Raw genomic sequence first — 17,326 nt, forward strand, 5'->3', positions numbered from 1 at the left:
TTTGCAATTGCTGTTTTTTGTTCAATCACTTTTAATGGACCAACCGCATATCATTATCAATGGCTTGTCATGTCCCCCTGTTTTCTGAGTAATCGTTGTAACATCCCCCTCCCTCATGTAGCAACTCAAAAAAATTTCTGAAGCTGGAATTGCATCAGTAGTCTATGTAATAGAAGTGTGTGTGGGTACGAAACAATCTTATTTCTCTTCAACAACAGTTTTCCATAAATGGATTTCGAAATCTCCCCTTTCCCATTTCTGTACTCCTCATTTTTTAAAGGAAAGCTGAAACTGGTATTGATTTTGAGATTCCCTCATTAAAATTTGTGTTTTAGTACTCAATTTACCACCAAAATATGCATTGTTGTTCATGTTTAACTTTCAATAAATGTTTTTGTACGTATTTCAAGCTAAGGCATACATTTTATTATTAATTGTGTTTTTTTTTTCGGAAAATGAAAATGTTGGGGAAAAAATCAGACTTTGGAGAGAGCAAAACATGAAGGATTACACTGTTTCAAATGGTACATTAGTCCAGGAGGTACAAATCTATTTATTTATTTGAATCAGCTTGCTCAAAGCAGAATCCTTGAGCATCCCTACCAAGAATGTCAAATGAAAATGTTGTTGTTCCACGCTCTTAAGTCAGAACCGACTTACAGTGACCCTAACAGGACTTTTGAAGTAGTAGTTTTATCAGTTCCTCTTCCTCAGCGAATTTCCATAGCTGAGAAGGGATTCAAGCCATGGTCTCCAGAGTCCTAATCTGCCTCTCTATCCACTACACTAGGGGTCCCCAACCCCCAGTCAACGGCCATGGCAGGACCGGGCTGTGGAGACAGATCTCCCGCCTCGCCCGCATGCATAGCCTGCCACCTGCACGCATGGGTGCCTCACCCCTCCACACATGTGTGTGAGCACACCCTGCCCTTCCTCGCAAGTGTGCCCCTTCACGAACATGCCCTGCCCCTACACGCAAGCACGCAAGCGTGACCCTCCCTTCCACAAGCACGCTCTGCCCCTCTGCACATGCGCGCAAGCACACCCTGCCCACCCGTGAGCGCAGGGGATGCCCCCCACAGACCACGCACCCCCCAACCAGTCTGCCGTTCAGAAAAGGTTGGGGACCACTGCACTACACCACATTGGGTATCCTTCAAATGAAAATACATCCACCTAAGTTTTCTTTTCTTTTCCACCACCACTCCTTTTTACCTCTAAAGTCTTTTTCTGGATATCTAAGGCAAGCAAGAATTATCTTCAGACAGCCAAGCAGAAAATGTCATGTAAACAGAGTTGCTTCCCCCCCCCAAGTTTTTATTAATTTTTCATAGGGATAGGGGTTGAGGTACAGATAGGGGGCAGGGTAAAAAGGGGGGAAGGGTGAGAAAGGGTAAAATTCCAGAGAGTGAAAGAGTATTCTTACATCTGCTTATACAGTTATATTAAAAAATGAACTCATACAAAGATAAAAACAATATAACGATTTTCCTGAATATCTATACGGTAGTTACTAATCTTCCATTTCCTTGGACCTTCTCTTTCTTTTTATCAAAATTTACTAATTTTGTAAGTTTAATATTATTTTGTCAAGTTTGTGTCCACTGCTCTAAATCAATGTTATAACCGATATTTTGTGCCCATTTTATCATATAATCTTTCCCCACAAAGTACACTTAGAATTTACATTTCCGTCATTTGGCCAGTTTATCTATACTTTCTTATTCTGCCAAGTTTATGTCTACTACTGTACTCTACATCAATATTATAGCCAATATTTTGTGCCCATTTTGTCATGCAATATTTCATTCCTTCACCTTCCATTTCATTGACCATTTATATTTAATTAAATTTGCTCCCCAAAACTTCATCAACCCCATGTACTCTCTCCTCGTTTGTCCCATCTGTCACAGCATAAGCCCCATCATCTCCGTATGTAAACTGAGTAGCTGATGTTTTCTTGCTGGCTGTCCATTTGTCAAACCAACTAATATAAATATATCTATCAGGTGGTGATAAAAATTCAGCAGGACTATCACACAGTTTACCCTTTTTTAATGTTTTTGTCACATTTGCATAAGCAAATTGCAGTGGAATCCTATAAATTTCTCCTTGAAACAAATTAAATTTTTCTGGAATTTAATGGGACTTGTTGCGACCTAGAATTGTAACTGTGTGTTTGTTTTCTTTCTTTATATCCCACCTTTCTCCTGATGAAGGGACTCAAGGTGGTGTAAAATAGCTTTAAAAGTATACATACAATAAATGAGAATATGAATATTAAAACACAGTTCAACATATAACAATATTAAAAACGTAAGTACTTTAAAAAAAATTTAAAATACATGATAAAAAATGGAATATGCAGCATCCTCCACTGAAAACTCTAATCGTTCCAGGGCATCCAGAGATCAAAAAACCAGTTTAAACAGGAAGGTTTTCACCTGCCAGCAGGAGAGCAAAGAGGGGTGTCATGTCAACCTAGCCTCATGTGGGAGGTAATTCATATGTTATATTATTGTTGTTGTTCTTATTTTCATAGTACTCTGGATTACTAAATTACAGTAAAATATCAAAACATTTCAGTTCATGATATTTCACTAGACAGTGCATTTTACTTCAATTCAATGGACAGTGTTCCTATGGGGGGGATGCTATGGAGTGGAAAAATTAAGATATCTCTTTTAATTAGCTATGGAATAATCTTCTGTGCTATATATTTTCTCAGTCTTCATTTTCAGAATTTAGTATCATCCATCACTCTAAAGATCTCCTTGTGGACATATTCTAGGGACAGCTCCCTAGCTTCCTCTGATTATCTGTGTCAAAAATGCTAACCTTTAACTTTAACTTTAATCACGAAGTGACAGGCTTAATTGGCACTGAGGTTTGCAGTGAAGTCAGAACACATTCTATCCATCAGAGCCAAATAACACAGGAGTCAAATTGCACATGAAGGAAAATGCGTATTTTATGTTATTACGACGTCTTCCTCCAGGCATGTTGTTCTTTCAAAGCTCTGTGAGACTTCTAACCACATGACATGTTTCCCACCTAGTGACCAGTCTGCAAAACCAAAGCAGCGTATTTCGCACTATGCAAGGAAGACAAGCTAACTGTAGGATACGAAGAGGTCCATTACATTTTAAGAAAGCTCAGCTTCTAATGACATGCTAAAAAAATACTGTCTAGTTAAAGCCTTAAGGACAGCATGCTCCATAGACCAAGTGCATGAGACACTATTTACTTCTTGACTAAGCATAACACAACGTTCAAGTAAACCCTCAGTGATTCCCTCCCTTCCTCAAATTCTGCATGTTTTGTATCATAAAAAGCTCAGGATCAGGGCAGGTGGCTACCCCTTAGAACTCAGGGGTGAAGTACTGCCCTTGCTAGGTGTTTCATGATATAGGGTAAAAAAATTAAGAAGGGCTATTGAAATAAACGAAGCTTAATTATGAATAAGCTCCATTTTGTTATTTTCTATAGAACTTAACAACATTAGTTGGACACATCTCTCTCTGTATGCAGCTTTTTTTCCAGGTAAATGTGCATAGGGTTTTTTGCCTCAACGTTTGATGGTTGTGCCTCTAGACTCTAGCACAGGACTACCAGCTTGAGAGACAACAGACATGGGGAAGCTGAGGCCCATCAGATCTTGCTGCGCAGTATCTCCCTTAAGCCCTGGGTAGCACAGACCTTAATTAAAGATGTTGGGAAGTGTCATCCAAGCACAGTTTTCCTTGAGATAGGCAGTGGAGTGGGGTTTTTTTTAAAAAGAGGCTGGTGATAATTTTGGTACACTTCATGAAGTGCCTTCTCAGTCTGGGATGGTTCACTGGTTGTTTCAATTAAATGACGTTAACACAGAAGGGCTGCTTCATTTGTGCAGTCTCGCAGGTTCACTGAATTATACGGGTTTCACATCATTGACTAAAAAGATGCAGAACTGCAGCCATAGATCACGGTTTTTAAAAATACATTGCACAGTGGAGTATGTTAGCACTTAACCTAGTACAATGAGCAACACTGACAGAAATTGGTTGGAGAGGAAGGAAGTGGAATAAAAGGATGGAAGTACTCCAAGCGATCAGGTGGGAGAGGCGATGGATGTAACTAGGTGGAAATTGCGGATGAACGGTTATAAGACATATTTCTATTGCATATTTTAAAATGAGTAATTGAAGTTTCATGACTCAATAAGTATCTGGCAGTAAGCAATCATTGGTGGATGCTGAATTCTGCTTTCTTATAGGTAAATGCTGTTTGTTTTGATTTCCAAATCCTCTCATCCTGAAAGCCCAGAATGAAATTAACATCTCAAACAAGCATTATAAACCATGTCACATGTACTGAAAGTTGTAGAAGGTTACTGGGTAATGCCTTATGAAATAGGCCAATATGTTTTTTTAAATACTCTTAATTATGTCACTCTTAGGAATACTCATGCCTTGCCTGGTGAATTACCTGGCTCATCCAAATATGTCATAAGGAGGAATCTAAGATCTAAGAAACAGCCTCAGGATTAAGGACTAGATTCTGTCTGACCTTGTTATGCTCTGAATTGTCTGCACAATGAGCAGCTGTAACGACATAGGCCCATGTTCATCAGGCCAAGGCGCATTGAAAAACTGGCAACCCTTTCTCTGTGCTACATGAAAACACTCAGTCTTGCTTTTATTTTTTAGCTTTGGAGAGCTGTAGATTAGAACCGGTTCTTTAGTGCCTCAGTTCCTCACATTTTAGCATGTACAGAGTGAAATATTTGATGATTATTATTTATTTATTGCATTTGTACGCTGCTTTTCCTCTGAAATGTACTGCCCAAGGTGTTTTACAGACTGTTTAAAGGAATAAAACCAGATGAAACCTCATTTAGCTAAAAAGATAATAAAATCATATAAACCTGCCCAGTCATAAAACAATTAAAATCAAGCAAAATACATCAAAAATAAAAATCAACAAGGTGGACAGTTAAAACAGTACCATAAGGCAGACTATATCATATGATGATATAGCAACCTAAGAAGATGTGTTTTGTATTTGAATGAACTTCTGCTTGCACTATGGACTGTCTCTTCTTTTCCTTTTCTTTCCATTCCCCCATCTGCTCCCCAACCATCTAGAGCAGTGGTTCCCAATCTTGGGTCCCCAGATGTTCCTGGACTACAACTCCCAGAATGCCTAGCCAACACAGCTAGTGATGAAGGCTTCTGGGAGTTTTAGCCCAAGAATGTCTGGAGACCCAAGGTTGGGAACCCCGGTTCTAGAGTATACAAAGGAGAGAGGAGGATGTATAAGGGGCTGCAAAGAGAAGGGTGTTGTCAGTTCCACAGTGGCATCCATTCCAGTGGCAGGTAGACACAGCTAGATAGGACCCTGTGCACTTACAACCATGCTCCTTGGACCTGTTTTTCCTCTCTTCTCATTTGGACAGCTTTATCAGCAGCTGTGCTATTGATGAGAATCTAATTGGCGTGAGCCAAATGACACAAAGCACCCATCAATGTACTTAGCTATAAATGGATTGTGGATGTGACAGCATAGATAATATATATTGTACCTGTAGAGTGCACTGATCCATAATCACCTGATCTAAAATGTTATAAACATTCAATTGATTTTCTGTGTCTTTCAGTGACAGTCAAAGAAAAGAGTCCAAGCAGGTTGCTGGTGTTCCCAGTGAATGCAGAGCACCTTGACGGAATGACACTTCATCACATTTGTTGGGAAAAGACTGTGTCTCCCACTGAACAGTGTGGGCAGCCATGTTCTCTTGCAAGGATGACCCAACAATAGAGTGCTCACATCTCCTCTTTTGTAGAGGACAGCCTTCCTTCTGAATATTTCTTCTCTTTGAAGGCTATTCAGTCCAACTCTGGTTGAAAGATCAAGAACCATAAGGGGGAATTTTAAACTATCTATCCATGCCAGCAGACTCAGCAGTGAGACACGTCTTCGTCTTCCCCACCTAAATGAGGTGTGGTGCAATTGTGCTTAAATTATAAAAATCATTTCTAATCTGTACATACAAATTACTATAGGTAATTCAAATCAAACTGGATATGCTAATTAGTCCTTCTTTTTTGGGCTGAGAGAAGTCCTCCTTTTTAGTAGTGTGCAACATTCCTGCACAGGATCTACCTGTGTAGAAATGTGACACACCACTAAAAAGGAGGAGTTGTCTCATCAAAAAGAAGGACCCAGCAGCACATACAGTTTGATTAGCAGTGAAATGCATCTTCTAGAAGCAAGTTTGTGGGGGTGGGAAAGATTAGGGGCATTATTCCTGTCAAATAAGAGGTGAGTGACTTGTGACTCCTCACTGCCATCCTTCTCTATGAAAACAAGAAGAAGAAGGAGGAGGAGGAGGAGGAGGAGGAGGAGGAAGTGGGATTCTCTTAACAAACAAGGTACTTTCCACACCTTGTTCTGGTCAAAAGACCCCTCAAAGTGCAGATTGGGGTTGGAAAACCAGGAACATTTTTAGATTCTTCTTCTTTCAGTGTGTGGTACTTTTTGACACTGGCAGCAGGGGAATGTCTTCTGGGAGGAAACCAGGCATGAAATTGGCCACTGCCCTACCACTGAAGTTGTCTGTGTATAGCTCATCAGCTCCACAGCTGAGGTGTGGTGCCAACACTTTTACTTCTTGTTTAGTTTTTAAAAAAGGTAGGGGAGAGGACAGTTCCGCCTGCCATTTCACCTAGTATCATGCGACAATTCCTCCATTCAGAACGTTAATGAATTTCAAACAACCAGTGTTGTGCTTGTCACACTTTCTCCCTCTAATCAATGAAACAGTCTGGACAAATACTCTGGCTCAACTGTAGGTAAAAAAGAAACATGTTGAGCTCTTTAGGTAAAACATGGATGGATCGAAGGATGGATGGATGATATTTATACTTCTAGAACTGACCAATAATATCTTACAACATATGTGCAGGTCAAAGTGTTAATTGTCAGCCATACATTTTCAGGGGGTTTTTAATTAGAAAAAGCAGATGGCTCAACTCTAGTACAGTGTGATTTGTGAAACACGCTGCATGCTTTTAACCTCTCAATCACAGAGGCACATCAGGCACTTCAATCTGCACATGATCCTTTATTGAGGCTGCCTATTGCAACCAAGCTAATTAAGGGAACAATACTCCTTTAAATTGGGCCCCCAGAGGTTTGATCACCACACCCAGAATCCCTGACCATTGGCCATGCTGGCAAAAGCTTCTGGGAACTAAAGTCCGGCAATACACAGGGACACAACTTTGGGAACTATTTGCCTTAAGAGTCTTTTTCATATTCTTGTCTTCACACAGGAAAGACAGGGTGAAGAAGTTAATTTCTCCATATGCTATATTACGGTTAAAGAAGATTAAAAAGAAACATGGAAAGAAAGCTAAAGAGACTGACATGATTGCATAGATACACGAAAACAAAAATGTGGCACTACAATATATTTCCCCAGTCTGGCCCTACCTCCATTTTGCCTTAATTCCATCTGTTAGATCAGTGGTCCCCAACCTTGGGCCTCCAGATGTTCTTGGACTACAGCTCCCAGAAGCCTTCACCACCATATTTGCTGGCCAGGATTTCAGGGAGTTGAAGTCCAAGAACATCTGGAGGCCCAAGGTTGGGGACCACTGTGTTAGATGGAAGCTGTGAACAGGTTTAACATATTACTCTGTGAGTGTAGGGCTCTTATCTTATGATTAGGTCTCCTGCAAAAGTAGGGTTCTCAATGCCTCTGTTCACACTCCTACTGAATGCTCAGAGCTCAGGAACATGGCCAAGAGGACATGATCTTTACCTTTCCCATATGAATTCCAAGGACACATTATGTCACCAGACAGAGGTAAGTTGTCAGAAAGATTAGAATGGAGGCTTTCCATATCTATGGCCCATGCCAGCCAAGTGCAAATTCTTCATACAGAAATTATATATTCTCTAGCAAGGAGATGTCTGTTAGCATCATACTTATGCATTTCCCAGAGGCATCTAGGAATGCAGTTAGATATGAAAAAGTGATTCAATTGATCCTTGGCTGAGCCAGCAAAATACCCTCCAGATTGCAGGATGGGAGGTATAAATCATTTTTACATTGACCTTGAGATTGACCTTGCACGTCCCAGATATACATTTTTTGAAATATTCATAATAAAAATATACCATAAAAATTTCAGGCCCCGCCGTTTAATGGCCTGAGGTGGAAGAGAAAATGTGCCATTTCTCCCCAAGTTGCAGTAAAGAGCCCCCAAAGCCAGTTCAAGTTACTTTGGAACCTTAGGTGAAAAATTGCATATGTACAAACTCCATCTCCCTGGCAGTGAAAATAAAGTAACAAAAAATTAATAACTAACAATTTTCTGCCTTTTCATGATACTCAATATTTGCTGCCTACAGCAGCTGCCCCACTCTTTCTAACAGCACAGCTAGCCTCAAATATTTTAACACCCTGTTCTTCACAATAACAGCTCCTGAGGTAAACAATGGAGCCATGTGGTCCTTCACACAATACAAATGTAGACTAGGTGATGCCTTTATTTAGCCCACTGAAAATCAAACATTCAGTGTGAGCTTTCATGAATAAATTCATTTCCTCAGGCATGCTGTAGAAAAACTATAAATTAATGTCCCCAAACTGTCATGGCAGACGTCTGCCAGGCATATTTCTTAGGTGAACTCAGTGCTGGTTTTAAGCAGATTGAGGGTGGGTGTTTTTAAATGTTTCAGCCCTGGTGCCATGTGCGGTTGGAATTTATCCACTCAGCCACCAGGATAGAAGGTCGTCTCGGAATGTACCCCCTTTCCCCTATTCATACTGCTTGTTTTGCAAATCAAGTTTTTGTTTTGGCTGGGCAGCCAGGGTGGGAGGAGGCCACACAGAAACTTAGCTCCTTAAATATTGGGCTAGTCAGAAAAAGGGGAGTGAAAAAACACAACCCAAATACTTAGGCCATGACACAATATCCTAGTGGGGGAAAAAAAGGATTCTGGTGGTCTTGAAAACTATTCTTTTGAATAGTTTTGCAGCTTTCTAATTTCTGGGGTCACTTGGCCAGCTTAGCAAAGCTTTGTCATATCCTTGGCCCTATGTTTGCAAAATGTGCGGCATTCACAGAAAGCAGTGTTGTCCTTCAAACTGCATCCCTCCTTCGACAAACCATTTATTGGCAGGAATAGTCACAGAAGAGGAATGACACAGATATGCTGCCTCATAAATATCAACCTCTTACACTGTACTCAGCCTACATGAATATACAAAGACAGGCAAACACTCAGTTTAAATATATAGATTATTCCGTAATATCCACTAGAAGTGATATTTCACTGTAGAAAATGGTGGCGCTTGACTAGAGTTCCTTGAGCCAAAATAACTTCTCATCCAGAAGTATTCATATTATTTACATCAAGAGCAAGAGGCATTACAGGCTGTGATAGATTCCTCAGCCACCAGAACTAACACTAAAAAGAGCACAATAAATTGGAAGGCTTTTAAGGTGTCACAGGACTTTTTCCTTATTTCAGGCTGTAACATCACAGGACAATCACCGTACAAATGTTCCGGACTGCATGTGACTTAAAATGAAATGAAACAAACAAAAGCAAGAAAGAATTTTTCTCATCTGATTGATCTAACGGTCCACAATAGGTCCACGTACTCCCTCAGTCCTTCCTCTATGATGTTCACAACTGCTTTACAGTCTTCAGTATTCATGGTGCCATTTTGTTCACAGCATCTCTGGTGCAATTCAGTACAGGCAAAAGTAAAAGAAACCATTATCCAACAGGACAGGATCAAAAGACCCACCAAATCTTTAAGAAAATAAATACACACAGGAAATTAATCAAATAATATTTTTTTAAAAAATGAAAATAGGGAAAGCACATACAGACAGAGACAAACACACAGAGATTTCTCCCCTTTCTTCCATTGATGCCTTCTCTTATCTTCTGTGATTCCAGCTGACAGGCAAGGCAGAAACAAACAAACAAAAAAACAACAACAAAAGGAAAAACACACACACAAAGAAATGAAAATTAAATCTCACAAAGTGAGGAAAAGACAGCAGCACAGAAGTAGGAGCAGAGCAGAAATGGAGCACAAGATGGTGTGTGCCAGGAGTTGACACACCCACAAGGAATGAGTGAAACAAAACGAAACAAAAAGACCACTACCACTGGGTACCAGTCAATCCAGGCCCTTTTACAGCTTCAACATTCCTGTTTTCCTCTAAATGTTACGAAGGGCTGCTGGCCGTAAACTTCACAACCCAATTGGATGAAAAAGTTCCTAGGCAACTTAACAGAGAAAGGGTAAAACAAAGGTTAAACCAAAGGGGGAAACATAAATGAACATGGAACTTTTGTGTGTCACTCTTCCATTATCACGAATAATTTGTGTTTAAGAGACTCTCCTGAAGGAACCGGTTCTTTTCATGAACAAAAAAAATGGAAACAAGAGCCTCTTTCATGCTTCCTCCCCACCCATTTGTATTAACACAAAGTCCTACACCTACTACCAATATCCTATTAAATTATTTGTCCATTTGCTTGAAGATAAGCACTAGAAATGAAAACAGATTCTCTCTACCCTTTTGTGGTTAGAAGACTCACCTTGCAATACTGAAAAGATATTTGCTCACCTCCATCATTCAGTCAAGGATCTTGCAACTCTACTGACACATGAATGCATAGCATCCCAACCATGGATATAGGTATAGATATACAGTATTTTTAGACATTTTGAAACATTTATGTATAGGTCTGTTGTCGTCATCATGGTGGCCATCATCATCATTGTACCTCTATTTCTACTGCTGTCTTTTCCAATTGGTTTGCCTAATGTGCATGTTTTGTTGTTAATAGTGTTTTTAGCATATTAAGAAAAGAGGGGAGCAGAAAGTGTTCATGTTTCCTACAGTTTGCAAATTACTGTATTTTTCTGTTTATAACATGCCCCCCGTTGATAAGACAGAACCCCCCCATTTTTCTAACCCCCAAATTAAGAAGACTTAGCTTTGAGGATTTGGCCTTAAGGCTCAGAATGATCAAATATTTTGAGTCCCTGTGTGTTCCAATTGGTTTCCACAACAGCAGCTGATGTCAGTTCCATAAGGCTCATGATTGGAGGAAGCTAAGCCTTGTGACTGAAGGAAGCCTGTTTACAGAGGCAAAGTATGTGCCATTTTGTTCTCTCCTCAGCTATCTCAGCTTTCTTCCATGTAAAAGACACCCCTCAATTTTTAATGTAATTATTTTAGGAAAAAGTAGCATCTTATACAGTACATGGAAAAATATGGTAGCTTGCTTTGTTTTGTGTCTGATCACAGGGAAGTAAGCACAGATTTTCTTTGTAGGTATGATTGCTCATTCATAAAGATCTGCCTAAATCAGATTTCAGCTTCTAACTAGTGGCTATCTATAATGTATAGTTCAGGCCAGGGCAATGAAGGGCAGGGATTTCGAAGGTGTGAGTGGTAATCATCTCTACCCCCAATTGTTCCACCAATGGAAAGTATTTCCTCAGGACAGTGAGATAAATGGACCTCACCTTCTGTATTTAGTTTTATTTGCTTATTATGTTTTGATTATTTTTTTTTTATTAATGTCTTCCTACATTTCTGGAAGTATATTTCTCTACTTGGATTGCTTCTGCTTTGGTAAAGAGAGAGGTGACATCCATAGCAAGCCACGTGCCTCTTTCTTGGCCTGAATGCTTAAGAATATTTTGCACAGGAAAAGGGATGGGAAACATTTGCAGTGGTAACTGGATCTTCATGACCAATGGCTGCTATCTGTGCACAAGACACAACCAGCCATGGTTTTGAAATGGGCATTTTGTAACCTCTCTTGCTCCTGGCAGCTTTTATTCTTTCTGTCACCCATTTTCAGTATGTCTTGGAACACTTCATTACTGACTTCACAAGTCACATTTGCACACACACACACACACACACACACACACACACACACACACACACACACACACACAATTTTTGACAGTGGGGATGGTATTTGTGGACCCCTGTTGTCAGGCGAACAAAAGACACCCCTAAAAAAGACAATAAAAAGTAATGCAAATGTAGACAAAGTGGCATAGAGCGTTTTCAACTCTGCAACATATCATGGAGTAGTAAATGTCTGAAAAAAAAACACAACAATTTTCTGCTAAAAAGCAGGTCTCTTGTTCAGTCATGGATGTTGCTGGACTATATCTCAATTTTCCTTGCAGCACTGGTAATGCTGGCTTTCTACCCCTACTTTTCATTAATTTTGTCTTATGTTTTCAGGAACTGAAGTGATGACAAACCATGATGGGTGGTCAATGATGTAAACTCAGTTTAATAGTGGCTGTGTGAAAAAAAATCTACCTGCCATACTTACAATGGGTTGCGGAGCTGCACAGGTGTGCAGCCATGACCCTCACTGTATAACTCTGAAATGTGAGAACAGTCCATGCAGCATGGTAGCCACCTTGCATGAGCTTAGAAACTGCACAGGCACTTATGCAGATAAGAATTGCACATGTATAATACCACAGCTGAATATAGATCAATATTATTGTCTAGAAATTGTTACCACTTAGTGTAAACAAACACTGCAAATTCTGTAATTTGGTCTTGTCAAAGAATATAACAAATATAATAAATTTGGGATTCATTTCCCCAATCTCTCCTCTACTTCTTACTCTGTAATATTTTGACCTATCTTATTTTAAAGCTCAGTACTATAGGTACAATTACAAACAAGCAGACTGGTAAGCAGAGTTGATCTTCCACATTTCCAATACCTTATTATCATTATTTCTGTTTCTTCACCTCTCCAAAAGACTGGGTCATAGTAATTTCTGTTTGTTTTAGATCTCCTGTGAATTCTCCATCATATTTGGAAATCATTGACAAAAGAACACCACACAGATGTGCGTGGTTTATTTTAATTAACAATTTTCATGCAGAAATATTAACAGGTTAAAACTTCCATAACCACGGAAGATGTATTAAACACGTAGAATCCATGACTGAAAGATACACTTGGGTGGCATGGTGACCTTCTTAGCATCAAATCTTTGACTTCATGCCATCGGTTATGTCCACAATTGGAGAGAGGTGGGACAGAAATTACATAAATGAAATTTAAATTAAATAAATAAATCAGTAAGTAAAACAACAGTTATGTCCACAATTGGAGAGAGGTGGGACAGAAATTATATAAATAAAATTTAAATTAAATAAATAAGTAAATAAAGCAACATTCCCCACTAGAAACTCTCCTCTTATATTTCAGTTCCAAAATAAAGTGTTATGCTTCTATTTGAATAAGGAAGGCTATTTTTAAGTTTTTTTAAAAAATGATGACATCATAGCAACGGTACAAAAGCTAAATATCGTAAAAGAAAAGTAGAAATAGTATGCTACATTTGTAAATATAGAAACACTCTTACTTTCTTCAGAGAGATCATTTTCTTCTGCTTCTCTTTCCATTTCTTTACACCATCCTTCCATCCTCTTAGTCTCAGTATGTAGTAACTTCATAAACCAAGACCCATCCCGTCGACAAGGAGACATTCGTCCTGTTTCAACTGTCTCAATGGCTGGTTCCAACCAGGGTTCAGGTGGTGGGAGATTGGAGGTATCTACTTGGGTCCTATAATCTTCTCTGTAACTGAACAGGCCCTGTGTCCGTACAGTCCTTACTGCACCGTATTGAGTAGGGGTGCTAGGTTCTGAATGCCGTTGGAAAGAGCCACCAAACTGAAGTCCCTTATCCTCCATTGTTATGTGTCCTGGAAAGCCTTCAAGTTCTAAGTCAGCTTGAACTGCTGCTGTTACACTATTGGAGCGTTTAAACCGTCCATGTCTGGAGAAGAATAGAAGGAAAGGTACTAATTTATATATTCACAAAAAATAGGTTTTACTGAAAATAGTACACTACCTCTACTCTGCTGCCATTCCGTGTTTTTTTTTTTAATGTTATCCTTCAGAAATATTAACTATAAGGAAAATGAATGAATGGATTTATTTGAATGAAGCATGTGAATGAAGCACAGTCTGCATTGGATACATTGTTGACATTGATTCAAACATAGATGTGAGTGAAAAATCATTCACTACATTTGGAAGCAAACATTGATTTTTCTTCACAGTGGAAAACAAAGCACATCATTTGTAAATCAACTGGAAATATCTTTCAAAAGCTGCCGCGGCTCACATTATCACTGAACTTGAATGAAGGGAAATAAATGAGATATGTATATCTGCCAAAACAGAAAGGATATGGGACAGTTTTGTAACCCGTTAGTAAAATGCCGACATCCTCCAATCCACATACAAGTCTCACCAGGTTCATGTTGCTTCACGTACCTTTTGTCGTTCTCCACTTGCACTCCAACCGAATGATATTCCCGTAGCCCTTTGCTCTCAGTATCCGAGTCTGTTGCTGTTTCCACCTAGTTCAACACAAAAGACAAATCTGCAGAAGTGAACATTGACAATCTAGGATTATTCCTACCCCATGGATTTAAGGTCACACTACATTTTGTATATATAAATGGTAAGTCTTTTGGGGCTGTTAGCACTGACAAGTCAGCTGTGCAGATTTCGGTGCTGGTTGCCTGCACGCTATGAGAAATGTCAAATAAAATCAAATAAGTTTAAATCATTTGGTGTTTGATGTTAAGGATTTGTCTTAAAACAAAACAAAACAAAACATGGATGGCCACTTTTGTTCTGCTTTGTGACCCTTTGCACGTGGTTTGGAAACCAAGCAGCTTGAGCACATGCGGAGTGGAACTGCTTGGGCCGTCTTCCGGCACAACCGCACACATCCCTGGGCTTTCTTGGTGCACAGAGCTTTGGTGTATGAGTGCAAAGGCACTTCCTTCATGGTCAAGCCACCTGCGAAAAAGAGGGACCTTTCATTCGCAGGGGAGCTGGGATCTAACGGAGACTTTTTGCCAGAGGGTGGCAACTTTCTCTGATTCCCACTTCCTTCTGCAGCTCCCTGCATCATCTCCCACACATTCCACTGGCGACAGGGGGCTTCTGGAAAAACTCCAATCCCTCTAGTAGTGTGAGAGCTGGCAGAGGATGCTACAGAAAGGAAGAGGAACTTGGGGAAATTGCCTCCTCAACTCTTCCTTCATCACCAGGAGGTACTCCACTGAGCACAATTCAAGGCAGTAGCTCTAAGAAAGTGTGCACACATAAGCCTTGCTGATGCACAGGGTCTCCATGCACCGAACCAATGAACATGTGGAGGTCAATGTAGGGGACAGCAGGCACCATTACCGTAGGAGCTTCCCCTTGTAGAGTAGCTGATCAGAATGTTTTAATTTTAATTAGAAACAACAACTATGGATATTAAATTCTTGGTGCCAGCCAACCAACACAAGAGACTTATCGTGTTCCAAGTTATCATTCTCTGCAGCTTGCCAAGGCTGACATTGATTAAATACCCCAATGGTTACTTCCATGCTTTAATATCTTTCATTTCCTTGCCATGGCTGGAAGCAGAAACCTGTGCCAAATGAGGATTTTCTATGCAGTTTGGCAAAATAAATATTTTAATTTCAAGTGCAAAAAACCTGGGCACTGAAGAGGGGGTAGAAATCATTTGAAACAAATAAAAAATGGGATCATCTCATTCTGTGGAGGAAATGGTTAGCTATATAATTAAATGGGTGTGGGAAATTGGTCAATTTTATCCTAATAATTTATAAGAGTGAGAGACAGAGATTTCACACCAAAGTTCTGCACATGACATCACAACACAAAGTTCTGCACATGACATCACACCACGAGCTGTAATTGTGCTTCATTTCCAGAGTTGCTGTTCAGGTCATTCCCAAGAAAACACTATCTGGATTTAGAGAGTTTGAGTCATAATCTACCATAAAATATGTACACTTTTAAAAATATATGTATTATTACCAATATTGCTGGATGAATTCTTGAAGGCTTTCAAGGCCAGGATCTGATTGTTGTTGTAGGTTTTTCGCGTTCTTTGGCCGTGTTCTGAAGGTATACAGCCAAAGAACCAAAAAAAAAAAAAAACCACAACAACAATTGCTGAATGACTGCCTCCTTGCTGTCTCCTCTCAGTTCTTTTTTAGAGACCAAAAAGTTGAGGGCAGCCTTTCTGTCAGGTGGGCCAAAGCCCTGCTATGGTGACAAAAAGGGTGCAGCTGTTGGACTCATGGACATTTGGAAAGGAGAACGGATGGGTGGTTGGTCTACAAAAATCAGAGTGAAGAAACGAAAACGTAGAGCTAGCAGATAACAGCCAGAGCTGCCACATCAACCGAGGCAAGTGGGGTTTATCATCCAACTGCCTGCCTCCAACTGCTACCGGGGAAGAGCTTTCTGCTCATCAGCCGAGATGAGCCAGTAATGTTCTCCAAATTCACTGAAATAATTTTAGAACTGCAGAGCTGGAAGAGACCCTGTGGCTCATTGAGGCCACCCCTCGTCAAGGAGGCACAGTGAGGGGATTGAACTCCCAACCTCTGGCACCCCATCCAGAGACCTAAATCGCTGAGCTCTTTGTTCTGCATTCCAGTTATCAGAACTATCCATCCACCTTCAAACTGCTGGGAACGGGGAGGGTAGCTGTGTTCAGGGGTGGTCATAATATCTTCATCTGAGGTGACCTGTCTGTTTAATCCTTTGTCTGCATGGCCTCTACAGCAGTGGTCCCCAACCCTGGGCCTCCAGATGTTCTCGGACTTCAACTCCCAGAAATCCTGCTCAGGAGAGGTGGTGGTGAAGGCTTCTGGGAGTTGTAGTCAAAAAACATCTGGAGGCCCAAGGTAGGGGACCACTGCTCTACAGGATGTAGCTGGTTCCGTCAGCAATTTTTAGTGCCTGGTAATTGTTTGGAGATGTGCATGGAAATACTCAGAATTAAACTATGGAAGCATCACTACCGGAGTAATTCTTGCTAGGAGAAGTTAGGCCTTTTTTTGGTGATGGGGAACAACAAACCAGTCAAGGAGAGGTGGGAGTAAAAATGTAAACCCTTCCCTCCACATCTTATTTTTAAATTGTTGACTTCTGTAAAATTTCCTGTTTTTAACTTTGTGACAGAAATTTCACTGATTTGGTTGTAATTTTATTCATTGTTTTTCATTTTATAGGTTTATAGACAGACAAATAAAAAAGATGCCCAGATGGAAGGCAGGACCCTCTCTATTTTTCTATGGCTTGTGGAGGATTGTGTCAGACCCCATACTGAGTAAGCTCATTCCTTTTCTTTCTGCTACCCTCTTTGGAGGCCCACATCAGGCCAGGCCAAAGCTGTCCACCTATCCCAGCACTATAGCGTATGT

The 17,326-nt window shown here is 40.2% G+C and overlaps 1 protein-coding gene across 9 annotated transcripts in view; it reads right to left on the reverse strand.

Moving 5' to 3' along the window:
- Nucleotides 1-17,326, reverse strand: part of DLGAP2 (DLG associated protein 2) — a 522,791-nt gene that overhangs the window by 23,366 nt on the left and 482,099 nt on the right. For all 9 annotated transcript variants that reach the window (XR_013542815.1, XM_078388888.1, XM_078388867.1 and 6 more), the window contains 2 exons: nt 14,361-14,446; nt 13,442-13,857 (listed from right to left, as the gene is read on the reverse strand). Coding sequence is in view for 8 of the 9 variants with exons in the window: in XM_078388888.1 (XP_078245014.1) it covers nt 13,442-13,857; nt 14,361-14,446 (502 nt within the window). In the remaining variant the exon portion in view is untranslated. The remainder of the gene's footprint in view (nt 1-13,441; nt 13,858-14,360; nt 14,447-17,326) is intronic.

This window comes from Pogona vitticeps, chromosome 1 (assembly GCF_051106095.1).
Source record: "Pogona vitticeps strain Pit_001003342236 chromosome 1, PviZW2.1, whole genome shotgun sequence".
NCBI classification, from domain to species: domain Eukaryota; kingdom Metazoa; phylum Chordata; class Lepidosauria; order Squamata; family Agamidae; genus Pogona; species Pogona vitticeps.